At 42.0% G+C, this 27729-nt stretch overlaps 2 protein-coding genes across 3 annotated transcripts in view; one reads left to right on the forward strand and one right to left on the reverse strand.

Moving 5' to 3' along the window:
- Positions 1 to 15886, forward strand: part of LOC129696081 (oxidation resistance protein 1-like) — a 147361-nt gene extending 131475 nt beyond the window's left edge. For both annotated transcript variants that reach the window (XM_055633489.1, XM_055633490.1), the window contains 4 exons: positions 1655 to 1807; positions 2320 to 2415; positions 6292 to 6365; positions 14181 to 15886. In XM_055633489.1, the coding sequence (XP_055489464.1) occupies positions 1655 to 1807; positions 2320 to 2415; positions 6292 to 6365; positions 14181 to 14316 (459 nt within the window). In that variant the 3' untranslated portion in view covers positions 14317 to 15886. The remainder of the gene's footprint in view (positions 1 to 1654; positions 1808 to 2319; positions 2416 to 6291; positions 6366 to 14180) is intronic.
- A 4359-nt stretch (positions 15887 to 20245) lies between these two features.
- The window catches only part of LOC129695995 (regulator of G-protein signaling 22-like), a 152716-nt gene continuing 145232 nt past the window's right edge, over positions 20246 to 27729 (reverse strand). The window contains exons 28-29 of the mRNA XM_055633416.1: positions 26751 to 26823; positions 20246 to 23905 (exon numbers count right to left, since the gene is read on the reverse strand). Coding sequence (XP_055489391.1) covers positions 26776 to 26823 — 48 coding nt within the window. The 3' untranslated portion in view covers positions 20246 to 23905; positions 26751 to 26775. The remainder of the gene's footprint in view (positions 23906 to 26750; positions 26824 to 27729) is intronic.

Raw genomic sequence — 27729 nt, forward strand, 5'->3', positions numbered from 1 at the left:
TCTCTTTCGTTCCAGAAACTACGCTCTCTCTCACACACACACACACACACACACACACACACACACACACACACACACACACACACACACACACACACACACACACACTAATGAGGTTCAAACTACAACATGGATGTTCCACCTTTGTGCTACAATTGAGGCATAGTTAACAATATCTGCCATCAGTTAAACTTGCCTTTACATGTTTAGATTTTTCGTATTTTGTTTCTGTACGGCAAGTTGATGAGAATGCAAGCTTACAATGCCAGAGTAAAGTAAACTAGATGTCTCAAACTTGTGAAAACAAGTCAAGCAACTGTTATACACCTTAATAAATCAGACTGAAGGATTGCAAAATAAACATAGAAACATAGAAAATAGGTGCAGGAGTAGGCCATTCGGCCCTTCGAGCCTGCACCGCCATTCAATATGATCCAACTCAGTATCCTGTACCTGCCTTCTCTCCATACCCCCTGATCCCTTTAGCCACAAGGGCCACATCTAACTCCCTCTTAAATATAGCCAATGAACTGGCCTCAACTACCTTCTGTGACAGAGAATTCCAGAGATTCACCACTCTCTGTGTGAAAAATGTTTTCCTCATCTCGGTCCTAAAAGATTTCCCCCTTATCCTTAAATTGTGATCCCTTGTTCTGGACTTCCCCAACATCGAGAACAATCTTCCTGCATCTAGCCTGTCCAACCCCTTAAGAATTTTGTAAGTTTCTATAAGATCCCCCCTTAATCTTCTAAATTCTAGCGAGTACAAGCCGAGTCTATCCAGTCTTTCTTCATATGAAAGTCCTGACATCCCAGGAATCAGTGTGGTGAACCTTCTCTGTACTCCCTCTATGGCAAGAATGTCTTTCATCAGATTAGGAGACCAAAACTGTACGCAATACTCCAGGTGTTGTCTCACCAAGACCCTGTACAATTGCAGTAGAATCTCCCTGCTCCTATACTCAAATCCTTTTGCTATGAATGCTAACATACTATTCGCTTTCTTAGGCCATTCGGCCCTTCGAGTTCTCAACAGTTGAAGGATTGAGAAATAAAAGTAAATTAAACTGAGTAAATTATGTTTTGACATTACATGTGAGTGACATAAATATATTGTATACATTTATTTTCAAACCAAATAATGTTTTTCACAAAACACTAATTATGCTCTGCTATTTTGATTCAGGCTGTCCTTTGTATTTTGTGGCAAAGAAGTGGTCATTTTATTTTAAGAAGTACAGATTTTTATGGATAGTTTTAGTAAAATTATAAATCTTCTGTCTATAATTAGAACATGTGTTTCCCTCTGAATAATGCTCAATCTCAGGCTAGGCCAATGCAAGTTTTAAAAGTCAATTCTTTTCTCTCTGCTATAGGCTAATTTTATTGAAATTTTTGCTTTTTGTGTAATAAATGAATGAACAGAATTAGTCTTTGTGGTGAAAATATCACTTGCAGAAAATAGTTTATGATTGCATTGCACAGCATCTTTGTTTTTTAGACTGAGCAGGCATTGCTTTTTAATTGTTTTATGGTGCAGATGAAAACTCATTCCTGCGCTAGCTGGTAATATATTTACAATATTAAAATTGTATTTAGTTGTCAGTATATCTTGTGCATACACTGTTGATACTTTATTTTGTATAAATTTCAGCTTGCTAAAAATCTGCCGCCTCGAACTGTTGGTTACCCATGGACACTAATTTACAGTACTGCAAAGCATGGCATGAGTCTAAAGACACTGTATCGTAGTATGACAGGTGTCGATACACCAATGCTGCTAGTTATCAAAGACAGCGATGGCCAGGTACAGCAGAGACACTCAAAAGATAAAGTATGTTACTTCTAGAAAAATGTGTACCGTTAGCTTTGCATAAAGTAATGTTTCAAATAGTACATTCATGCTTGCTTGTCATGTTTATTTCTGCCGTGACGATTTTCATAATTTTTAATTCTGTCAACCTGGTGGTGCTTTGGTACTATGCATGTTGCCACTTGCTGAAGATTTGCAAGGCATTTCAAACCATGATGATTGGCTCTATTCCTCATTGCTATCCTGCCTCTTCCACCTAAAGAACCTGGACAGTTTTGATTCAGTCGAGGACATAAGAAGCACCGCTGTAAAGGGCATATTACATGCCACTGAATACGTAAATTGTGATGGGATGCCCATAAGTGTGGGCCTGTATAACATAGATGTGTCAGAACTTATTTCATAAACCGTGACACTATTAATCTTGTGTACAATTAATTGCATAATTTTGTAGATTAAGCATTGAGCTAATTTCTAATTTCCATTATCGTGTTTTTTGCCTCCAGTTATTTGGTGCACTAGCATCCGAACCATTTAAAGTTAGCGATTGTTTTTATGGCACAGGGGAAACTTTCCTTTTCACGTTTTATCCAGAATTTAAGGTAAGAAAAACAAATCAATATGAATCCACTGAGGTTTATGTTTAATTTTGTGTCCCAACACTTGGCTGCTGATCAATCAAAAAGCTTTTGATTGCTTTTAAAGATTCTTGTGATAATAATAGCTTGGGTCTTAGATTGGTACTCAAAATATTCCACTTAAAATTAAAATAGTATTCAGAAACCTAAATATCATAAATGATGATTCATTGCTCTCCTAACTTTCTATATGGGAATTGGCTGTTTTGCCAGCCTCAGCAATCTGCAAAATAAAAGCTAATTGTCAATTAGTATATGGATAAAGCTTGTATACTGATTGGTGACTTTCAGAAAAAAATACATTTTGGCTTAAATAACTAGAGGAATTTATTTTGCTTTAACAAGTTTAGAAAGAGGAATTGGTTATTGTCTTGTGCTGTCTGAATTACTTTATTGGCCCTTTGGGTTTGGGGACAGTCACTGAATCATAGTTTACTTTTTGCTTTTTTTGTGGAAAGGAAATATGGAACTAATGGATTCTATGAAAGAGTTTAGCAGATTAAGATAATATAATAAATCAATAGTAATGTAATGGGAGCATCAACCAAATGTGTCCCAAAATGAAGTGTTTCATGGTCACATTTTCAAATTTGTTTTCGGATCTCTCAAAGTATCTTGATGAGAATTGAAATATGTGATGTTCCGAGTATTAGTTCAGGGCTCTCATTACTAATCTCATCACAATTATACCAGCTGCTTTATAGTAGGTATCACTTAGTTTCCTCCCTCTATAACTCAAGGCTGACCACTCATATTGCAGTATCAAGTTTGATTATGGTTGCTGGCTAGCTGTATCCGGGTGTCACAAGTGTCAAAGGTTGCCTCTATTTTTAGATGATAATTGGGGCCCAATTGCCTCCAAACTCCAAGTATAACAAGAAATCTCAGCGAGAAGCTAGATGAATGTCACAACCATATGGTGTCAAATGAAGAGCCAAAGGAGCAATACTTCACATTCCCTTTTCCTGTTGCTTCCACAAATGTTGCAACTGCTTGGCATTTGGGGCACAATTGAATCTTATAGCTGCCAAATGCAAACTCATTTCGTCCCACTATCTTGCATCTCCCAGTCCCAACCCAACCCTTAGGCCCTCTCCTAATCTATGGCCTTCCATTATACTATGCAGTTGATAATGTAGACTATGGTTAGAAAATCATTGAGGGGGAGCCGCATCTGCAAGGTTTTTTAAGCAACCAGCCTCTGAAAATTATCACCAGGAAGAATAATTTCCCCATTTTGATTTGGCAAATCTAAACACAGCAATCTATGGCTGAACAAATCCATTCTACAAATGTAACACAGTTGTACATTAATTCAACATAGAAGGTATCAGTTATCTCAGTTCAAATTGCTTTAATTTAATCATCTCATAAATTAATAAATTTGAAAATGTAGATTAAGCAGCCCAGAGTGGGACTGATGAAAATTTTAAATTTAACAAAATGTTGAAATTAAGTTGCTCAAACAAAGAAAAGTTGACTTAAGTCATATATTGTTGTCATGTTTGTCTTTGTATTGGTGTTTGGCATTTTGCTTAGAGAAAATAAATCCAATTGGACAATTTTATTATTCGTCAATCACAAATAGCATCCCATATTGATCAGTGAAAAAAATGTGATTGCAATGAAATTTTCATAGAAGTAAAAGTTACCCGATTTGCAATACAATTTGAAGGACTAGAGCAGCTCTTTCCAATCATTCCGCTATCCCATATTGGAGATTTTTCTTCTGTTTTATCTGTCCCTCCCAGCCATTTAAAACAAACTTTTTTTTTTTTTCTTTCCTTTATCTGACGCAAGATAATTGACCTGGAATGTTATTTCTTTATCTAGTTCCACAGATGTCACCTGACTTGCTGGGTGTTTTCCCAACATTTTCTTTTTTAATTTTGTGGTTGATCCTGTTGAATTTCTATTCAGGTATTAATGATGAGGTACTATGTGATGACAATGTCATTGAAGGTCGAGGGTGGAATTTTACTTGGCACTATTGTGGCACAAACCCATGCCTGAACGCTGTTTAGGTTTTGCTGTGGCTTGTGCTGTTTCATTTGCTGAAGGGTTGTGAATGTCATTGAACATTCATTCATCAGCAAACATCTCCACTTTTGACAATTTGATGGATTAAGGATGATTTGTCCAGGGGATGGGAAGGATGCTGCTCTTTCCAGGGTCTGGGATGATTGTCCTCCAGCAACCACTTCTTTGAGTGAGATTCAACTCAAATTCAACTATTAGAGTGTTTTCTCTTTGATGCTATTGACTGTATTATCATAGGGCTTCTTCATGCCGCTTTGATCAAATACGATCTGGATACCAAGCTATTTAAGAGTCAACCACATGGTATGGCTCTATGAAAAGGCAAGTGCTGTTTAGTGAAGTGTATCAACTACCTTGCTGGGTTCAAAAAAACAAAACTAATTTTACAGTAAAGGGCCTGTCCCACTTAGGCTATTTTTAGGCGACTACCGGCGACTGTCATAGTTGTAGCAGGTTTAGCACCCCCCTTCGACATAAAATTTGAAATAGAATCATTACTTTAACAACAAAAAAACCCCAAAGTCGGCACTGGCGACAACCTACGTGACCTGGCGACAACCTCCATTAACCTGGCGACAACTATGACAGCACCTACGTCAGGAGAAGTCAAGCTCATTGGCGTCAAACCCACTGTCGCCGACTGTCTCCGAAAATTTTCGACATGTTGAAAATCCAGCGGTGACCAGAAAGACACTACGACTCTTTGGGCGACTGAGGAGACTACTCACAACCACTCACACCCCTGCGACCACGTGGCAACAGTCTAGTCGCCTGTAGCCACCTAAAAAATAGCCTAATTGGGACAGGCCCTTTACAAGCATTTTTGAGACTGGTTTGCTTAATTAGTGACTACTTTGCTGCGAATAGATTTGATGGTAAATGATGTATAGGAAGGAACGGCAGATGCTGGTTTAATCTGAAGATGGACATAAAAAGCTGGAGTAAAAGCTGGAGAGAAGGAATAGGTGACGTTTCAGTTCGAGACTCTTCTTCAGACGTCTCGACCCGAAACGTCACCCATTCCTTCTCTCCAGAAATGCTGCCTGTCCCATTGAGTTACTCCAGCTTTTGTGTCTATCTATTGATGGTAAATGATGATGTGTCTTTCTGTAAATGGTGATCTTTCTGCAACATGTATGCAGAAAGATCTCTCAAAATGCCAGCATCGTTGTAAGCCCAAAATAGTTTTTGTGAAGCTGGGAGTTGCAGGCTATGCTGCTAATTGCTGGTAATTAGGATTAATTTAATTGAATGGTTGGTATGGACAGAGTTGGCAGGATGGCCTCAAAAATCTGTGCTGCATGACTATAAACTTTGCTATAAACCATTTGTTGATTGGTCAATGTTACATTCAGCTATGAGTGCTGTGCAATTTACACCATGGATTCTGAAGAAGGGTCTCGACCCGAAACGTCACCTATTCCTTCACTCCATAGATGTTGCCTCACCCGCTGAGTTTCTCCAGCATTTTTGTCTATCTTCGATTTTTCCAGCATATGCAGTTCTTTCTTAAACACCGTGGAATCTATGTCATTTTCAGATCTTTTCATTCACTTTCCATTGGTGGATAGAAATCACGTATCATGATTTCTTTCTATCCTGTTCACAATTTTTCTTCCAATATATGCTTCAGTAAGTTTTAAAACGCAAAATGCTAAACGTGGGTGACAATTTTTCGAAAACCATGTATAGTTCCAAAGGGCACTTGAAATTGAAGGATTTTACTGTTGTTGATTAATATTTACGTGCATGTAGTAATGTTCTTGAACAATAAGTGAAAAATTATTGAATATTTTTCAGATCTTCAAATGGACAGGCGATAATATGTTCTTCATAAAAGGAGATATGGATTCTTTGGCTTTCGGTGGTGGAGGGTAAATCTCTTTCAATTGATTTAGCATCTTAAGTGACATGAGAACAAGTTCCCCCCCCAAGCAATATTCCACCAAACTGCGCATGTGCGGCTGACAGACCCGCACTGCGTAGGCGCGACTGCCGCATTGAAAGTTGTGCCGTTGACGGCAGAAATTAACTTAAAATGAATAAAGTGAATAGAGGACCCGTGGAGGCATTTGTAAAATAGAACAAAACTTACCCGTGGAGCCGTTGGGTCCCCGTTGTGAGGCCAGGCAAGTACACACGAAGGGGGAAAAAATGGCGATCTGAAAACCGGCAAAGGCCCCAACTGCACAAGCGAGGATACCGGGCCCACTACGCACGCGCGGGGATGACGGGCCTCTCCCAACTGTGCAGGCACGGCTGGCAAGTGGGGGTGCTGTTTTGTTAATTTAAGTTTTAAATGCAAAAAACTTGTTTAATGCACACCGCAGGACAATGGTGAGTAAGGTGGGCCTAAAATTTTTGCGCTATCGTGTACCCCGAAAAACAAGATGAGAGTTTTATATAAATATCAATTTAAGAAAATAATATATATAGATATATTCAAACTTAAAGCACAAGGTATTGGGGGTTCAGTATTGATGTGGATAGAAAACTGTCTGGCAGACAGACAGGAAGCAAAAAGTAAACGGGTCCTTTTCAGAATGGCAGGCAGTGACTAGTGGGGTGTACCGCAAGGCTCAGTGCTGGGTCCCCAGCTATTTACAATATATATTAATGATTTGGACGAGGGAATTGAATGCAACATCTCCAATTTGCGGACGACACGAAGCTGGGGGGCAGTGTTAGCTTGTGTGGAGGATGCTAGGAGGCTGCAAGGTGACTTGTATAGGTTGGGTGAGTGGGCAAACGCATGGCAGATGCTGTATAATGTGGATAAATGTGAGGTTATCTACTTTGGTGGCAAGAACAGGATAGTAGACTATTATCTGAATGGTGGCCGATTAGGAAAAGGGGAGATGCAACGAGACCTGGGTGTCATGGCACACCAGTCATTGAAAGTAGGCATGCAGGTGCAGCAGGCAGTGAAGAAAGCGAATGGTATGTTAGCATTCATAGCAAATGGATTTGAGTATAGGAGCAGGGAGGTTCTACTGCAGTTTTACAGGGCCTTGGCGAGACCACACCTGGAGTATTGCGTACAGTTTTGGTCTCCTAATCTGAGGAAAGACATTCTTGCCATAGAGGGAGTACAGAGAAGGTTCACCAGACTGATTCCTGGGATGGCAGGACTTTCATATGAAGAAAGACTGGATAGGCTCGGCTTGTACTCGCTAGAATTTAGAAGATTAAGGGAGGATCTTACAGAAACTTACAAAATTCTTAAGGGGCTGGACAGGCTAGATGCAGGAAGATTGTTCCCGATGTTGGGGAAGTCCAGAACAAGGGGTCACAGTTTAATGATAAGGGGGAAGTCTTTTAGGACCGAGATGAGAAAAAAAAATGTTCACACTTCGAGTGGTGAATCTGTGGAATTCTCTGCCACAGAAGGTAGTCGAGGCCTGTTCATTGGCTATATGTAAGAGGGAGTTAGATATGGCCCTTGTAGCTAAAGGGATCAGGGGGTATGGAGAGAAGACAGGTACGGGATATTGAGTTGGATGATCAGCCATGATCATATTGAATGGCGGTGCAAGCTCGAAGGGCCGAGTGGCCTACTCCTGCACCTATTTTCTATGTTTCTATATAGAAGATAGATAGATTACAACAAGAAAGCTCTTAATTATCGATAAGAATTCTTCCTAACTATCTTCACGAATAATTTTGTGGATGTATAGCATTTACAAAACTTATTAGAAATGTAAAATTTGAAACCTTTTGAGCACATTTAACAAATTCTATCTTGTCCAAGCACTTTACATTATGGGAGACCCAATCAAAATTGAAATCTCCCATTAATATTACCTTATTATGTTTCCTGCTATCTGCAGTCTGCCTGCACATCTATTTGGTAGGCCCATCAAAGTGATCATTCCCTTCCTCTTTCTACCTACATAGCCTCACTTTATGATCCCTCAAGAATATCTCTGAACACTGTAGTTGTGTCCCCGTGCTCAAAAGGTCCCACAACCCCTCTCCTCTCTTACCTGCGTCTCTTATCACACCTGTAGTAGCATCTGTACCCTAGAATATTGAACTATCATATCTACGCTTCTCTAAGCTATATATCTGTAGAGGTTATAATATTCCAGTCCTCCAAGCCAAACCACGCCTGATTTTATTCATCATGTCTGTTAGGCCTCTAGCATTGACATGCAGTTTAAACCATTGGTCTTTCCTCTTTATACCTGCCTGTCCTATCTACTCATCTTTGAATACAGTATTTGTAGCCCCAAGTGCTCTTCTGTCTCCTTTCTGCTCTAAGACCATCCCCATCTAGTTTAATCCTTATGAATAGCACTAGCAAATCACCCTCCCAGGACATTAGTTCTCCTCCAGTTTAGGTGCAATTCGTCCCTCTTGAACAGGTCACCTCTGCCACAGAAGGGGTACCAATGATCCAAAACATGAATCATTTCCCCCTTCAGTTTCACAGCTATGTATTTGTCTGGCCTATACTTCTATTCCACTCCTCACTTAGCACGAGGCATTTAAAGTAATCCAGAGATAACCACCCCAAAGGTCCTGCTTTTGAATGGTCTATCTTAGCTGCCTAAGGTATTGACTCCAGGATCTTACACTCCCTGATTGACAACCCAGCTAGTATGGTATGGTTATTATGTTTCCCCAGAAGCAGTGGAACCTGGCCTTTTGAGATACCCTGGACACAAACTTGCTCTGCCAAAAACATCCAATAGGTTAAAGAATACTATGTCAACATCTGTCTTTTCTTCTTTTCCTTCTGTAACATCTTCCCTAGCCTGCAACACGTTGACCATTATGCAGTTAATATGTTTATACAATAAATATCCCAACATATCCAACCATACCTAATTTTCAACATATGGCAATTATTAAAAATGTCTAGGGGCAGAGAGTAAAATTCTCACAGATTGGGAGGGAGGTACAGGTGGAACATTGGGTAGGAAAGGGAACATTAACATCAGAATTGTTGGAAATTGATTCCAACTCATTTCCCTAGACTGTCCGAACTGTGTTCACCTGCCTGGATTCTCGTTGTCAAAGCCTAAAGGGCCTGTCTCACTTGGCTGTCATTCGTGCGCCATTTACGCGACCTGCTAGAGTGTGGGTAGCACGGGACGGGCGCATGGAGTGGTGCGGAGGAGTGTGGACTTTGTCCTGAACAAAATCTTCGCACGCCACTGGCCTGTCACGTAACTGACGGCCAAAGTGGGACAGGCCCAAGACCCTGGCGCGGCGCAACGTCTCACCTCCAACAGCAACAGAAGCAGGCAAATGATCGCCAAACTCGGCCTGGAGCTCACAGCCGTTGCGGATCCGGATCCGCCCCCACTTCTATTCCCAGAGCGGGGCCATGACGATTGGAGATAGACACAAAATCCAGGAGTAACTCAGCAGGTCCGGCAGCATCTCTGGAGAGAAGCAATGGAGAGAATCTCTGCATCTCTGGAGAGAAGCAAAAAAAAAAAGGTGGTGTGGCCCTGTCCAGTCACCGTTGTGGCAGCTCCGCGAAAACTGTGTATTTTTAACTTTCATGTTCCTTTTTAACTTATTTCTAAGTTCTAACTCCCTAGTACTAACAAAGTATGGCAGGGAAACCCTCTTAAATCTAAATTCTTGCACAAACGGAGACTTTTTAAACGCTGTACTTACCGATCCAGCGTGGCCAGCAGAGATCAACAGAGGCTGTTGCAGCAACAATGGGAGCGCGGCTACAAGGAAAACCTGGAGAAAACATCGGGGTAAGCGATGGGAGGAGGATTTGGAATAGGCTGAGAGCCCAAGCCTTTCGTCCTCCTCTGCCCAGCATTCTTCTGGCGAACGCCCAGTCCCTGGAAAACAAGCTGGATGACCTCAGGGCGAGGATCAGATTCCAGCGGGACATAAGGGACTGCAACATCCTCTGCCTGACTGAAACATGGCTGACCTCACTGATTCTGGATCAGGCAATCTGCCCAACCGAGTCCTTCACTGTCGTGCTGACAGAACAGAAGCATCTGGGAAATCCAAGGGTGGAGGGGTCTGCTTCATGACTAATAACAACTGCTGCAACCCTTGAAATATCAAGATGCTTTCCCGTTCCTGCTTGCCAGACCTGGAGCACCTGACGATCTCATGCCGCCCATTCTACCTTCCCCGTGAGTTTGGCTCGGTGATCATCACAGCAGTCTGCATTCCACCGCATGCGGACACCGACGTGGCACTATCGGCCCTACACGATGTGTTATGTCAACATCAAAACAAGTACCCGGATGCGGCCATGGTGGTGGCTGGAGATTTTAATAAATCAAATCTCAAGAAGGTCATGCCGAACTTCTACCAACATGGACGTCTACAAGGTAGAGTCCAACCGACTGCGAAGGGTGGTGAAGGACGTAAAAATGAGGTACAGGGACAAGATGGAGTCACAGATGGAGCAGCAGGACACCAGACGCCTGTGGCAGGGGCTATGGACTGTAACCAACTACCGTAGCACCCCACCCTCATCTACAAGTGGCGGCACCTCCCTAGCTGATGACCTGAACTCCTTTTACGCTCGTTTCGAGACGGGCAACACCACCCCAGGTCTGCCGACTAATGACAATACCGCCAGCAGGCTGGCTACCGAAGCTGAAGGGAGGAATGTGCACACATTCTCGCTGTCCGAGCACGATGTGAGGAGGGCTCTGACACGGGTGAACACGAGGAAAGCTTCAGGCCCTGATGGCTTCTCGGGGCGAGTACTCAAGTCCTGTGCTACGCAGCTAGCTCCGGATCTCACTACAATATTCAACCTCTCCCTGGACAAGTCCGTGGTCTCTGCCTGCTTCAAAAAACCATCATTGTACCGGTACCAAAAAATGCCTCCCCAGCCTGTTTGAATGACTACCGTCCGGTGGCCCTCACCTCGGTAGTCATGAAATGATTTGAGAGGCTGGTGAAGAAACACATCTGCGCCTTCCTCCCTCGCAACATGGACCCGTTAAATTCGCATACCGTCCGAACAGATCCACGGACAATGCGGTCTCCCAGGTTTTGCACACCGCTCTCTCTCATCTTGACAGCCAGAAGGGGGGCTACGTGAGGATGCTGTTCATAGACTACAGTTCAGCCTTCAACACGATAGTCCCCACCAGACGGGCCAGGAAGCTACTGGAATTGGGGCTCAACACCCCCCTGTGTGCATGGGCCCTGGACGTTCTCACCACCAGGCCCCAGGTAGTCAAGATGGGAAGGAATACATCGAAGTCCCTCACCCTGAGCACAGGATCCCCCCAGGGTTGCGTCCTCAGCCCCCTATTGTACTCCCTGTACACACATGATTGTGTGGCTAGGTTCAGCTCCAACTCGATAATCAAGTTTGCTGATGACACTGTGGTGGTGGGCCTGATCTCCAGACAATGATGAGAAGGCCTACATGGAGGAGGTGGCTGATCTGGCACTCTGGTGTCAGGACAACAGCCTCCTCTTGAACATCAAAAATACTAAGGAGCTGATCATGGACTTTAGGAGGGCACCTCATCCGAGGACGTACACACTATTGAGGATAAATGGGGATACTGTGGATAGGGTGAGCTGTTTTAAATACCTGGGAGTCCACATCTCTGAGGATATGACATGGACATCACACGCTGCAGCACTCGTGAGTAAGGCAAGGCAGTGCCTTTACCACCTCAGGCAATTGAGGAAATTCAGAGTGTCTCCGAGGATCCTCCAGTGCTTCTACTCAGCGGCTGTGGAAAGCATCTTGTCCGGAAATATCACAATCTGGTTTGGGAACTGCTCTGCCCAGGACAAGAAGGCTCTGCAGAGAGTAGTGCGTTCGGCCGAACGCACTATGGGAACTTCACTCGCCCCTCTGCAAGAACTATACATCAGGAGGTGCAACTCCAGAGCCAATAAGATCATGGGAGACCCCTGCCACGGACTGTTCCAGCTGCTACGGTCAGGCAAATGCCTACGTTGCCATGCTGTGAGAACGGAGAGGTTGGGAAGGAGTTTCTTCCCAGAGGCCATTAGGACTGTAAACGCCTATCTCACCAGGGACTAACTTTACTGTACCATTCTACAGTTTTTTTAAATTGCTAATTGTTTTTTTTCCCTTTTTCCTTCCCCCACAATATTTAATATGTAAAATAATGTGTGACGTGTTTAAACAGATCCTACTTAATTTATATGGACACAAAACACTTAAAGTATTATTCATTTTATTTCCTTCAATTACACGTTCTGAGGAAATATGACATATTTGCGAAGTACATTATTCAAAGGTTTCAAAGGTCATTTATTGTCACATGTACCAATTAAGGTACAGTGATATGCAGATTACTATACATACATACTAAAAAAAAAAGCAACAAGATACACAACATAAAAGTTAACATAAACCGCAGAGAATTCCCCACATTCCTTACTGTGATGGATTGCAAAAAAGTCCAATCTTCCTCTTTGTTCTCATGCGGCCAGGGCAGTCGACCTATCCGTCAGGCGATCGAAGCTCCAGCTTCATGGCGGTCGTAGCTCCTGCGTTGGGGCGATCGAAACTCCCGCGTCGGGGCGGTCGAAGCTCCTGCAGCTTGGAGTTCCTGAAGTCAGTCTGACCAGAGACCGCGATGTTAAGTCTGCAAGCACCCAGGATTGGAGCTTTTAGGTCAATCCCTGGCAAAGGGATCACGGGCTCCATGATGTTAAAAGTCCCGTAGACTCCCCACGGTGGAGCTCTCAAAAGTCGGCCTCAAGCAAAGGCCGCCAACTCTTTGATGTTAGGCCACCGATACGATACGGAAAAAAAATTGCATCTCCGTCGAGGTAAGAGATTAGAAATAGTTCCCCCCCCCACATAAAACAAGCGAAAGAACATACTAAAAACATACATTTAACACATACTATTAAAAAACAAAGAAGGAAGGGACAGACAGACTTTTGGCGAGGCACCACCCGGAGATGTTAGGGCAATTAATGGATAGCTGAATAGGAAGGAGAAAGAAATAGAAAGATATGCTCAAAAGGGATGATGATCGGGTCGTGGATTACTGTTGACATTTATGCACTTTGCAGACCACCTTCATCTTCCCTTTTAAACATGTTTTTCTATTTCATTCTCCTTCCTGCTCAGCTATCTATTAATAACCTTAACGTCTCCAGGTGGTGGCAGCTTCCACGTTTCTTATAGTAGAGATGTTTCTCCGGCATTCCTTATGCATTTATTAATGATTTAGTTTGACCCTCACCCGCTCTCCCCATTCACCTCCCACAGGAAACATCTAGCATTTTCTCTGATCACTCAAATTAATTAATTATTATAGAATGCTAACTCTCATTTCCATATTTCATTACAAGGAAGGAGTCCACTTTGTCTCATTGAGGACAAGCTGGTTAATAAAGTAATCTAATTTCTACATATATATTTCCTGTGATCTATTCCCCCCATATCACCTATTTCATCTACCTACATACCAAGGGCAATTTACATAGGATTCAAACCCACCAATCCACTTGTCTTTAGGGTGCAGAAGAAAACCAGAGAACCCTTGGGGTAAACGAATAGGATCGAAGCTGGATCCCCAGTGTAATGAAGCAATAGTGACACTGTGCAACCCTCTCTTTTCCTGAGTAGACATAATCTATGCTTTAGGATTATCTCTGTGACTGTTCTCAAGTAAAAACATGATTGAACTAGTATTAATATTTCCATTTTCCATACAACTAATTCATTTTATTCTTTACAGAGGAGAAATTGGATTGTGGTTGGATGGAGATCTGTACCATGGGCGCAGCCACGCGTGTAAAACATTTGACAATTGCATCCTTTCAAAGAAAGAAGATTTCTATGTACAGGACATTGAAATATGGGCTTTTGAGTGAAAAATATTTCACATAAGCACTGAAGAAATTAATGTTCCTCTCGACTGTAGGACCCCAAAACCTAAATGTATCAGTGCAGCAAAGATGAATCTCAGCATATCAAAACTGACGTTCCAGCCTTCATTAGAGCAACCCAACCAATTTCATTAAGGGGTAACTAGAGTGAACTTGCTTTAAGTGGTGAAGCTTATTGAAAATAACTGAAGTGATGATGCTACATTTGTCAAATATATAATATCTAAATTCTAAATATCAGCCTCTGGTCCAGGTTAAATTAATTCATGAAAACCCAGTTAATCAAACTGAATCCTGACATGTTGAAATTGCAGGCGTGATCCGATCAAAACCAAGCAAATAAATATTCCTATCTTATGGATGTGAATCTGGTTTTGATTTGTATGGGAATTTAGTTTTGATTTGTATGGGGAAAATAAATCTGGGTAAAGCCGTTCTTGCTGCAAGTTCAGAATACATACTGTAAACATTTTGGCTTTGGTCGCACAAAATAGCTTGGATTGCTCCAAATGTTCAACCATTTTTAAAGAATACTGCAGTCTTCTCGCAAAGCTAATGGAAAAAATAGAAATATGTCAAGAAATAAGCCTCGTGTCAACAGAGTTGTAGGTTTGTTTAATGCTGCAAAGGAGGAGTATATTTAGTATTTATTGGGCATATATTTATCCTACTATTTAGCTTCATAGCACACTAAACTCCCAAGCACATACTGAGTACCCATAGTTGTGCTGTCTGTCAATGTGTGTACATTGTGAGTGCAACTAACACCACCCTACAACAGGATAGTGTAGGTACTGTTGATAGTAGGATAATTTTTTCGAGTTGTGAAATTTGCAAATTAGTCGTGACCTCAAACCACCTAAGCAGCTATGTTTCACAGTAATTTCTGGCCTTGTCATAGAGAATGAATAGAGCCAGTGAAAGCAAAGCTTTTTTCTGTATTTAGTCAAGTCTGAAACATCACTTTTTTTAAAAAACAAATTAAAATATTTCTGTTCTGGGTGTGACGGTTACTTCTAGTGCTGAAAATCCAGCTGTTCCAAGTGCATTGTATATTAACCTGTAAATTAAAGGAAAATGTACACTGTTCCACAGTTTAAAAAAAGTGGAATGGTGAATTGATTATAATATTTTGAATTACAATAAAAATTAACTCAGGCCTGTTAATTTTATTGGCTTTAGTTGCAGCCAATTGTTTAGTACATTTCCAAATTTAAGTTTTGGATTGTTGGAAGAGAGTTTGCTGCTACAGTTCAAAAAGGCATATTTTCTGAACTATGTTTATGCTGAATGTGAAAAATACATCAGTTTGCTCTGTTTTTGCCTAATGTACTGTAACTTTGATGGGATGTAGCCTGACTGTTTACAGATTTTTTTTTTCAAAATGAATCACATAATCTAACAGCTTTTCTTCCCCTTCAGTCCTCCACAGCAGTATTATTGTCTTTGTGGAGTTGCCGCTACCCATATATTAAAACAATATTTAAAGTCCTAGAATTATCACAGTACTGCAATGTAATGGTGATGTATAGTAGAATAAATTATTGGAACCATATATCCTTGTCTGAATTCATTTGGTTTCATAAATCATACAGTATAGGTGGAGGCCACTCATCTATCAGAGATGCCAGCTCTTTGCAAGTTACTGGTTTGTTCCCAAAGTGTTTGTTTTTACCACCAAGTAAGAATGCATTTCATTTTGAAGGTGACTATTAACTCTGACTTTTTCAGGTGGTGCATTGAAAATTATAACGTCTACAATGTGTATATATTAAAATGAAATAAAATAATCTTTCTTCTAATTCTTTTGGCCATTATTTTAAATCTGTCCTTTATTTATTGAAGTTTGTGATATTAAAACAGTTGTTTGGTTACTCCCTCAAATATTTTAAATAATTATTAAATCTCCCCTTAAACTTGCCACTGTAAGAACAATCTTTTTTACACTCCACAAACAGTAAATCAAATATATCATGGATCATAAATCCCAAACCACTGCAGATGCTGTACATGTAAAATGGAAACAGAAAATGCTGGAAATACTCAGGTACTCAGTCTGCTCCTGGAGGAAGAGGAGCAGTGCTAATGTCTCGAGTTGAAGACCCTTGCGATGTTGTGATTATGTTTTCTTCCCACAGATGTGACCTGACCTGGTTATTTCCTTCCTTACCTGGGTATGTTCATCACAATAATCAGCGACTGATCATTTTGAGTACAATTGCTGGTGATCTGGTAGTAAAGTTTCCTCTAAACAGCAGTTAGAATTGAAGGAAAATATTAATAGTGATGCTGACCATTTAGACGTCTATTATATGTTGCCCCTCAGCCATTTTCTAGCTCAGAATGTCATGAAAATGGGACTGCTGATCGAGGGCGCCGATTGGACGAGAGAGACGTCAGTCAGCAGGCAATGGGGGCAGGGCATGATAATTCAGCGCGATGATTGGCGGAGGGAAACGTGCCAAAACACTCCCGGCACAGACCTGCACCTCATCCGCAGCCAGGATCGATCCCGGCTCTCCAGCGCTGTCCCGTCCCCATTCGAGTGCCCAACCCCCCATGCCAGGGGGGTGGCCAGAGACGTCGGGAGTCAGACGGGCGTGGTGCCCCCAGGCCCACAGACAAGCGGCACTAAACCCAGCTCAACTCTGCCTGTCTCGCCTCTGATGTCATCCAATGCCTCTGATGTCATCCAATTGTGCAAGATTTCCCTTGTATCATTTTTTTAATAGTCATATGAAATGGCTTATTTCCCCGTTACTACATCATTACCGTTCCGCACCTCTCGGTATCCTTAGTTCCCCTCTTTTTCCTTATGTGAATGCTATCCAGTGGCAGCAAATTAAAAACATAGTACCTGTTCCTTGGTACAATCTGGCATCAATGTTATTTAACCCCTTTGATCTGTCAGATTGTGTAAATAATCACATCCTTCTATTCCTAATGACTCCTTTCCTTTGTGAGCTATGGAGTCAGCATCCCATTCAATGGTGGTGCCAACTGCATACCATATATTAGCACTGTTACAAAATTTTGAGATTTAAAAAATCAAGTCTGCAATTTATCCCATCAGATAAAGCATAACAATAAGTTTAATTTGACACCTAATTCACTTTCATATCTCAATTAATAAAAAAGTTATGGCCATTTTCATACTCGGAAATTAGCATCTTGTTCCCTATTGATTTTCTATGGACATAACAAAAAAGCTGTGATCGTGGACAGTCAAAAGCCCATAACTTTCTTAAAAATTAAGAGAACTGAATGAAATTTTCAGTTATCATAGATTGAAGCATTCTGAAAAATATATAAAATAATCTTACTTGGATGACCTGAAATTAAAGCATATGAAATGAAATGAAATGAAATGAAATGAAAATGAAATGATTCAATTTATTGTCATTGTCAGTGTTAGTTACCCAATTTTTAGCATCTCCCTTAATTTCACAACTTCGCGGTGTTACTAGCCTCTAAACATCTATCCATTTCTTAGTAAATGATTAACATTTTTAAATAGCCTAAGTGTCCAAATAATATTCACAAATAATTCACAATAAAACATGATTTTTAAATCTCATTTACATCAATTTATAGGCCAAATGGAAGGAATTTAGTGTTCATTTGCTGTAAATTAAAGTCCATTAAATCCTGTGAACACACTGGTTTAGAACGTTCACATTGCGCTGGATTTGTGCCCTCAAATGCCCAGAAAAATACTGCGGGATATAAAGAGCCCAAAATGAGCTACTCGCTATAGAAAACTTTATATACAGGGTTATACACAAGCCCCATTTAATGTAAAAACAAGGTACATACCTTTAATTGTTTGCTTTATAAAACCCTGGGGCTGCGAGAGGTTGCGGAGTGAGAGAGTGATTTTTAAACTACTATAAATATTATACAAGGCCATAAAAACTAATAATACCTTTTGCGACGGGGTCTTTCAGCGATTTTCCGTTAATGATTTACTAGGCTGAACATTTTCGATTGGAACAGCCTAGTAAAAATCGCGTTTTAAACCCGCCCCTCTAAACAGCGCCAAAATCGCGGACACGGGGTAGGGCAGATGCTCAGCCACGATTCAGGTACGTTTTGTAACATACCTACATATATCCACATTATTACTGAGGGTGATTTGATCCTCTCCCAGCCTTGGTCCCTGTAAAGGTCTCGTGCTGAAGCCTTCATCGAGGGCTTTTGTTACCTCCAGTGTAGATACTGTAAGGCAGTCATGGAATCCTGCACTCTACCCTGTGTAACGTAGAGGTCGATCAAAACTTCTGTGACCAATTCGCTCCTCATTCCTGTGCCTACTAACCTACACATGTTGCTAGTTGCATAAGACACTATTTTTAAATTAATTTTGTTTTCAAGTTGTTTTGTGGAATTGCCATTTTGCAATCTCCAAAATATTCAGTTCAGGCCTCCCAACACTATAACCATATAACAATTACAGCATGGAAACAGGCCATCTCGGCCCTACAAGTCCGTGCCGAACACTTATTTTCCCCTAGTCCCATCTACCTGCACTCAGACCATGACCCTCCGCATGTTGCATTCTAGATTTTATTTTCACTTCCACTAGGAGCGGTGCCTTCAGATATCTCAGCTCAGTGACCTGGAATCCATTCTCTAAGCACCTCTGCTTCTCTATTTTCCCTTTAAAATGCTTGATCACACCTACATCCTAGATCAGGCTTGTGATTACCAAGCAGCATCAGCAAAACTAAAGTTAGTCATACAAAATTGAAACATGCCCTTTGACCCACCTGGCCAATCTTCAAGCATTCATTTTACACAAATCCTACACTAATCCCATTCTTTCTTCCGACATTCTCATAAATTCACTGAAGACAATGGAAATAAATGTTCCAGTAGTTGGAGTCGTATCTCACTCAAATGAAAATGCTTGTGATTGTTGGAAGTTACTCATCCTCATTTCAGGATTCCTCATCACAATGGACCAACCCAACCATTTTAGCTGTTTCTTCAAAGGATCAGATGTAGGGATGTTTGCAACTTCTCAGCAAATGATGCAGCCCAATTGTGCATGCAGCAAAACCAGACAATATTCAGGCATGGGCTATCAAATGCAAGATAATGACCATCTTCAACAATAATCTAACCACTTCCCTTGATATTCAATGTTTTGTGTCGTCATTATTCTAATCATTAATACCCAAGGTAATAATCTGAAACTCAACTGACTGACCGACTATCAGGCCTGATAAAAGTCTCGGAAAGCTGCAGCATGTAACTCACACCCTCCATACCTGTCGTCACAAAACGCAAATTTTCCTTTTCACTTGCCTGGATGGCAACCTTCAAGAAGCTCAAAAGCATCCAGTATAAAATAGCTACCTGGATTGACACATCACTCATCACTGCATCACCAGCTCAATGTATACCCCTCAGGCTGTTCTGACAGTACTACTTAAACCTGCAATTTACCAGCAAAAGGACCAGGAAAACAGGCACAGGAGAAAACCACAACATACATTTTGTGGAAGGGATTTATATGACAACGTTTGTGAATGAAAGCCTTGGAACAAATCTCACTGCTGAACTTGGACGCAGTACTGTAGCAAGGTCAAGAGCTTCAAGAGAGAGTTTATAGTCATGTGTCTCAAATAGGACAATGAAATTCTTGCTTTGCTTCAGCACAACAGAATATACCGATTCAGATTCAGATTCAGATTCAATTTTAATTGTCATTGTCAGTGTACAGTACAGAGACAACGAAATGCATTTAGCATCTCCCTTGAAGAGCGACATAGCAAACGATTTGAATAAAAAAAATAATAAGTGTCCGGGGGGGGGTGATTGGCAGTCACCGAGGTACGTTGTTTAGTAGAGTGACAGCCGCCGGAAGGAAGCTGTTCCTCGACCTATAGTGGGCATAAATACAGATCAGTGTGTCCATATACCATTGAATAAATATATACACAGATAAATAAACAGATAGCCCATGGAATGGGCTATTAATGTTCAGAGCGTTGTATGTTGGCTGTGGGGAAGCAGCTATGCCTGAACCTGGATGTTGCAGATTTCAGGCTCCTGTACCTTCTACCTGAGGGCAGCGGGGAGATGAGTGAGTGGCCAGGATGGTGTGTGTCCTTGATGATGCTGGCAGCCTTTTTGAGGCAGCGGCTGTGGTAGATCCCCTCGATGGTAGGGAGGTCAGGGGAGTCAGACAAATATGATCAGTTCTCATACGATGAGCAGTGAGTGCAGGCAGCTGAAAATTCAGGAGCATTAACTACTGGACTCTTACTGGAAAATTATGGTATGGTATGCTGTGTCAGAAAAGGTTGCTGTGTGACAGATGAAATGAGAGAAGAGCAAAATCAAGTGGAATTCTCTGCCACAGAAGGTAGTGGGGGGCCAATTCACTGGATGTTTTCATGAGAGAGTTAGATTTAGCTCTTGGGGCTAAAGGAATTAAGGGATATGGGGAACAAGCAGGAACAGGGTACTGATTTTAGATGATCAGCCATGATCATATTGAATGGTGGTGCTGGCTTGAATAGCCTACTCCTGCACCTATGCTTCTAAGCCAAATATGGACTCGCTGCTAATGGTCCTTGCTTGTCTGTAGGTGCCTGGTTTGGATACAGAGGTCTGGCCAGTTCACTTGGAGTGTTGCCAGCAAGGATCTGTGCAATGTTTACCTGGTTTACCAGGCCACATGCTGCTGTGATCAGTAACCTGGTAAACCAGGTAAACATTGTGCATTACCTCTTAACAATGGTTTCATTGTTAAGAGGTAATGTTGGGTATGGGAGTCCAGCCTGTTGTCAAAGCCTTGTAACAAATCTCTGTTACACATACATTTAAAACTATTTAAATTGTTATAAATGAATACAAATTTGAATGATTTATAAAAAGATACAAATTTGATTAAAGTGCAAGCATTAATTGAAAGCATTAACTAAAATAAACTAAGTAAAATTATATAACATGTTGGAACTTTTTTCACTTAATCTCCAGGTTAAAAGATCCCCTTCTGTGTGAGTAGGGATCCAATCCTAGTCCACTACTGCCAGACATAGTGTCTGAGGGATAGACTCACCTTTAATTGTGAGAAATTGCAGTATTTTTAGACACTGTCATTGGATACCTTGCAGCATCTAGGACAGTGGTACATTTGTAGCCATCCGTTATTCATTCTTTCATGGATCCATTTTTGGAGGAGACATATTTATAAATCTGCCAGCTGAACCTGAAATAAACAGTGAGTGAATGGTTGAGCCCGAGCCAGGGCCTGCATGACGCTGTCCAGTTTGGGAGGAAGAACAATGAAAGACATATTATGTAAGAAGTGTAAAAGGGATGCATGATCAGAGAAATGTGGGTACCTCCGTGGTAAAACAGATTGAAAAAACAATGAATAAAAAGCATGCAACAGGGGGGGCTTTCTGAAAACACACAGTATAAAAGCAAAGATATTTTAGAACCGTATCTTATATATTACTAAAAGTCTGATCTTGACCGCTTTTGGCCCACTGTGCTGCAATTTCCGAGAGAACGCCGCCACCTACGGCCGTCATTTTTGGCCACCTTGCTCAGAGCCCCCCTCCGCCTTCCTGGACCGGAGGATTTTTTCCCATCGATGACAAATCAGATATATATTAATGTTTTTTTTAAAAATCACCATTCTCTCTGCTGCCCCTGCTGGAGGGAGAGGGAGGGACTATAAAACCAGGAAGTGGTGTGCCTCACTCAGTCTCTGCAAGATGGATGCAGCCAAAAGGTCATGTCTCTCTGAGCTCTGAATAACACTGAACAAATGTCTACTCAACTGTAAGTCCCCTTAATGTGGTTTGAAAATGAAAATATGGTTTGTTTGAAGTAAAAAGACACTGCCTGCAAATGGTGGCTTGGGTGCTTTGGCTTGAAGTTGAAAGGCACTACTTACTGCAAATGGTGGCTTGTGTGCTTTGGCTTGAAGTTGAAAGGCACTACTTACTGCAAATGGTGGCTTGGGTGCTTTGGCTTAAAGTTGAAAGGCACTACTTACTGCAAATGGTGGCTTGGGTGATTGGCTTGAAGTTGAAAGGCACTTCTTGCTGCAAATGGTGGCTTGGGTGCTTTGGCTTGAAGTTGAAAGGCACTACTTGCTGCAAATGGTGGCTTGTGTGCTTTGGCTTGAAGTTGAAAGGCACTACTTACTGCAAATGGTGGCTTGGGTGCTTTGGCTTGAAGTTGAAAGACTTACTTCCTGTTTGCACTGTATATTGATTTTAGATAAAACGCTATCACTTACGGCTGTGATTTTTGGCCATCTTACTCAGTCCCCCTCCGCTGAGCAGGTGCAGAGAATTCTTTCCATCAATGAAAAATAAAAGTGTTATTAGTGTTTAAAAAATGTTGAGAATCTCTCTCCTGTCAATCACGCCATGAAGGCCACTCCTTTCCTGGTGGGAGGGGGAGGGGTTATAAAACCCAGAAGTGTGGGTGTGGCTCAGTCTCTGCATGATGGGGGAGGGAGAGGTCACAACTCTGTCTGAGCTGTGAATCAACTGAACACACTGAATGTCTACTGAACTGTGTTTGGTGTTTTGTGTGGTTTTATGGTGGTTTCACCCCAAGAACCTATGCCAGCGCTCCAGAAAGCCCCCCCACTGGCCACCAATATTGGAATTGGTGGAGAGGTGGAATATTGCGTCGGGGGACCAGCCCTCCCGTGTGAACATGGGACCCAACCAGTCCCACTTAGTCTAGTAAACCATAAATGTGGGCAGAATAGTAGTGCATCGAATAGAGCAGCTGCCTCACAGCTCCAATGAATCAGACAATCTTGATCACTTGTGCTGTCTGTGCAGAGTTTACATATAGTATTCTCACTGTGGCCATGTGTATTTCCTCCAGTTACTCAAGTTTCCTCCCACATCCCAAAAACATGTTGATCGGTAGATTAATTGTCAATTGTAAAATTTCCCTACTTTGAGGTGAGTGGCAGAATCTAATGGGCATTGCGGGGAATGTGGGAAGAACAGATTACGGGGAAAATCAGCAAGGGAAAGAGGATTGCCCTGTGAGCCAGCAATAGACTTGATAGCCCTAACTGGCTTTCTCTTATGTCAAAAGGAGACACTGGAATATTGTGTTCCATACTGGTAGAGGTTGAGGCCTTAGCAAAGATGCACAAAAAAAATATTAAAAATTGTCTGATGAAGGGTTGAAAATATTTTCATGTTGTTTGAAGACACGACATGGAAACTTCTGAAATGAAATTGGATGAATTATTGGGCAAGAAAAAAATATATAGGAAAACAGAAAACAAGCTGGGAGGTGGGACTGACTGGTTTTGCCTAGAACCATTGAGATGCAATGGGACAAATAATGATGTAACTACACTGTGTTATAACTATCCTATGATACCATCAAATGTTTTGCCCACAAATATAATTTAAATATTCAATTCTAATCTCAATCTCATAGATTCCTATTAAAGATTAATGGCCAAGACTTTATTCAAATTCAGCAACTTGTTTAGCTTCTGATCAAACAAGAACCCTTAACACTGATGAATCACCAGATGTCTGAATCAAGCTGTCTCTTGAAGAATGTTCTGTGGAGACATGAAAATATTGTTACAGTTATGTTCCTCAAAATGGGAATTCTACTTTCTAAAGCACAAATCGCGTACACAAGATATTTTTCTTATTTTGGAGAGAGAGAGAATACAAAGTGACACACCTTTCAGATTCATTTGTTTACCTCTTTAAGTGGACAGATGCTGTAAATTACTCCTTTTCAACTATTCTGCGAGACAAAGGACTCGTAATTTGGAGCGATGCATGTTGTAAATACACTACAGGTGATGCATGCTGGTGATGGATTTAGTGAAACTTTATGGTGATGGATATCATGCTGATCAAACATGATATCTTTATAGGGTGGTGATGCACCTGACAGTTTGGTATATGTTTAACTTGCCTTGTGGCTCTTGCAACATGGCCTGTACCTTGTTTGTTGGGGAAAAGCTTGGCAATTCCATATGTGAATTAATTACCACTGAAGAATACCTAGCCTTGATCTGTTCTTATGACCACAGTATTTTTAAGACTGGTGTAATTAAATTCCAAGCCTAGGATGTTAATGGTTGGATGATGGTAAATGATCAGCTGATGATGATGGATTATGGTTGATGTTATCAACAGCCCACAGCCTGTACGAATTGGCAGCTACAATTATTCCCCGATAACCATCATTACGGGGGCACCTCAAGACTGCGTGCTCGTCCCCCTGCACTACTCCCTCTATTCTCACAACTGAGTAGTTGGACACAGTGCAAACTCAATCATCAAGTTTGCAGACGACGCCACTGTTGTTGGACGAATTACAAATGTCAATGAATCAAGTCAAGTTTATTTGTCACATGCACATACAAGATGTACAGTGAAATGAAAGTGGCAATGCCTGCGAGATTGTACAAAACAACAGAACAGAACAGAACAGAACCAGTATTTACATTTAAAAAAAGACACAACAGTAAAATAGTCCCTGGTGAGATAAGAGTTTACAGTCCTAATGGCCTGTGGGAAGAAACTCCGTCTCATCCTCTGTTTTCGCAGAGTGACAGCGGAGGCACTTGCCTGACCGCAGCAGCTGGAACAGTCCGTTGCTGGGGTGGTTGGGGTTCCTCATTATGTTGCTGGCTCTGGATCTGAACCTCCTAGTGTATAGGTCCTGCAGGGGGGCGAGTGTAGTCGCTGCCTCAAAAAGGCTGGCAGTATCATCGAAGACCCACACCATCCTGGCCACACACTCATCTCCCTGCTACCTTCAGGTAGAAGGTACAGGAGCCTGAAGACTGCAACGACCAGGTTCAGAAATAGCTACTTCCCCACAGCCATCAGGCTATTAAATCTGGCTCGGACAAAACTCTGAACATTAATAACTCATTATCTGTTATTTGCACTTATTTATTCATTCATGTGTGTATATATTTATGTAATGGTATATGGACACACTGATCTGTTTTGTAGTCAATGCCTACTATGTTCTGTTGTGCTGAAGCAAAGCACGAATTGCATTGTCCTGTCAGGGACACATGACAATAAACTCACTTGAACTTGATTCGAACTCGGAGAATGTCCGCAGCGGGTCCGTAGGAGTTTGTGGATGTCTCGTAGCGGCTCGTACGAGTAAAAAGTAACAATTTTTCTCATCACGAGTATTTTTTTACTCGTTGACATTTTTCACAGTGTTGAAAAAACGTCACGAGTTTACCGGATTTCCCGAGTACCTACCGATACTCGTACGAGCTGCTACAAGACATCCACAAACTCCCACGGACCCGCTACGGACATTCTCCGAGTTCGAATCAGGGGAAAACTCGAGAGAACTCTTGAATTACCTCGCACAGTGGGACAGGCCCTTAACTATCTTAAAACATAACAGAATTCCCATCAGTGATCCCAATTGGCTTCCTCACTGAAACTTCCTAGTTTAACAGAATACTTAAAAATAAATTAATTGTAAGTACATCTAGCTCTCTCTTCACTGTGGCTTTGGCCAGTCCAATCACAGATCAAAGCGAGTCTTTCCTAGTCACACGCAAAAGCAAATTAATTCATCAAGCAATGAAATTAAAGTCATATCTCAATGGGACAAAACTGCTGATCCTACACTTTCTTATCACCCAGAGTGTTAAACATTTCTTCCAAGTAAAATTCTCCTTTTTAAAATGTAATGCAGTACTCATTATTCAAATGCAGTCTTTACGAGTGCATCTCGTATCACTATTTAAGCTATAAAAATGGCTCTGTACTTCCTGTCACATCATCTTGATTTTCCATCCCATTTCAATTCTGATCCTTCTGTTCCTGTCCTCCTGCACTACTGCAAGGATGTTGAACACGTGGAGCTACTTCTTGACAATAGACTCCTTACGCCTATCACTGAGAATAAAAACTTATTGCCGCCAAATGCAGGGAATGACTGTTTTTAACTATTTAGAGCCACCTTTCATTTCTTTATTTGTTCCATTACACATTCCTTTTGCTTTGTACCATAATTTCCATGGTCAACCACATTATAAAGATTAGCCATTACCCCCTTTGGCCTTTTACCCTGGACAAATTGTGTCAGAGATGCTGCCTGTCCCGCTGAGTTACTCTAGCATTTTGTGTCAGAAGAAGGGTCTTGACCCGAAATGTCACCCATTCCTTCTCTCCAGACATGCTGCTTGGCCCGCTGAGTTACTCCAGCATTTTGCGTCTACCTTCCCTGGATTTGGACCCAACTAAAATAGTTAAATCTCACTTCTTCCGATCACGATGAAAAACTGTGAATTTGAAACATTAATTATTTCCATTGCCTGGCCTGCTGAGCGTTTCCAACCTGCTTTGTTTGCAAGCCATTAGGATCTTTGGTTGGTTTATCAATTACATCCTTAAAAGATAGCATACCTCCAATGGACCTGGTGCCAGGAATTTATTCATGTTCCCGGCTGCTTTCCTCGCTTTCCTCTTTCTGAATGTTCTTTAAAATTAAACCAAATATTATTTGTAATAAACAGCAAAGATGCAATACAATACAATACAATACGGTTTTACTCGTCACATTGCACATAAAGTGCAAGTGAAATGAATTTGCCAGCAGCGGTACAATGATAAAGAACACACAATACACAATAAAAATTTAACACAAACATCAAACATCCACCACAGCATTCATTACTGTGGTGGAAGGCATAAAACTTGGCCAGTCCTCCTCCATTTTCCCCCGTGGTCGGGACCTCAACCCTCCGCAGCCGCCGCTGCGGGCGTCCAGATGTGCAGACAAGGTAAAAGTCCATGTAAGTCCAGTAAGTTCCACACCGGAGACCGCGGCTTCAGGTTCGTGTAGGCCGCAGGCTGGCAGTCGAAGATTTAAAGTCCCCGCAGCGCGCCGCAGCCAGAAGCACCGCAGACCGCAGGGCCGGCGGTTGAAGCTCTCCTCCAGCGATGATGGTAAGTCCACGCCGGGCCCGCGGTAGAAGTTGGCCGTGGGCCAGCAGTGGTGGCTTCTTCTTCCCCCGGGTCCCCCACGAGGGATCCCGGGCTGTAGACGCCGCGCCAGCTGGAGCTCTGCAGACCGCGGCTTCAGGCTGCCGGCTGCTGCGGGTCAGCGAAACGGAGCGCTCCCCTCCGGCGAGCCCCAGCGAGGACTCGCCCGCTCCACGCCAAGAGTCCACATTGCGCCCACCGCTGAAGCCCCGGGCGCATCTCCGGGAAAGGCCACACCGAGCCTTGCTGTTAGGCCACGGGGGAGGCGACCTGGAAAAAGTCGCCTCTCCGTGGAGGAGGCGGCCGAAACGGTTTCCCCTCACCCCCCCCCCACACAAGACACACAAAGAAACATTCAAAACACACTTTAAAATATACTCAAAATATTTTAAAAAGTTGA

This window comes from Leucoraja erinacea, chromosome 4 (genome assembly GCF_028641065.1).
Source record: "Leucoraja erinacea ecotype New England chromosome 4, Leri_hhj_1, whole genome shotgun sequence".
Lineage (NCBI taxonomy): Eukaryota > Metazoa > Chordata > Chondrichthyes > Rajiformes > Rajidae > Leucoraja > Leucoraja erinaceus.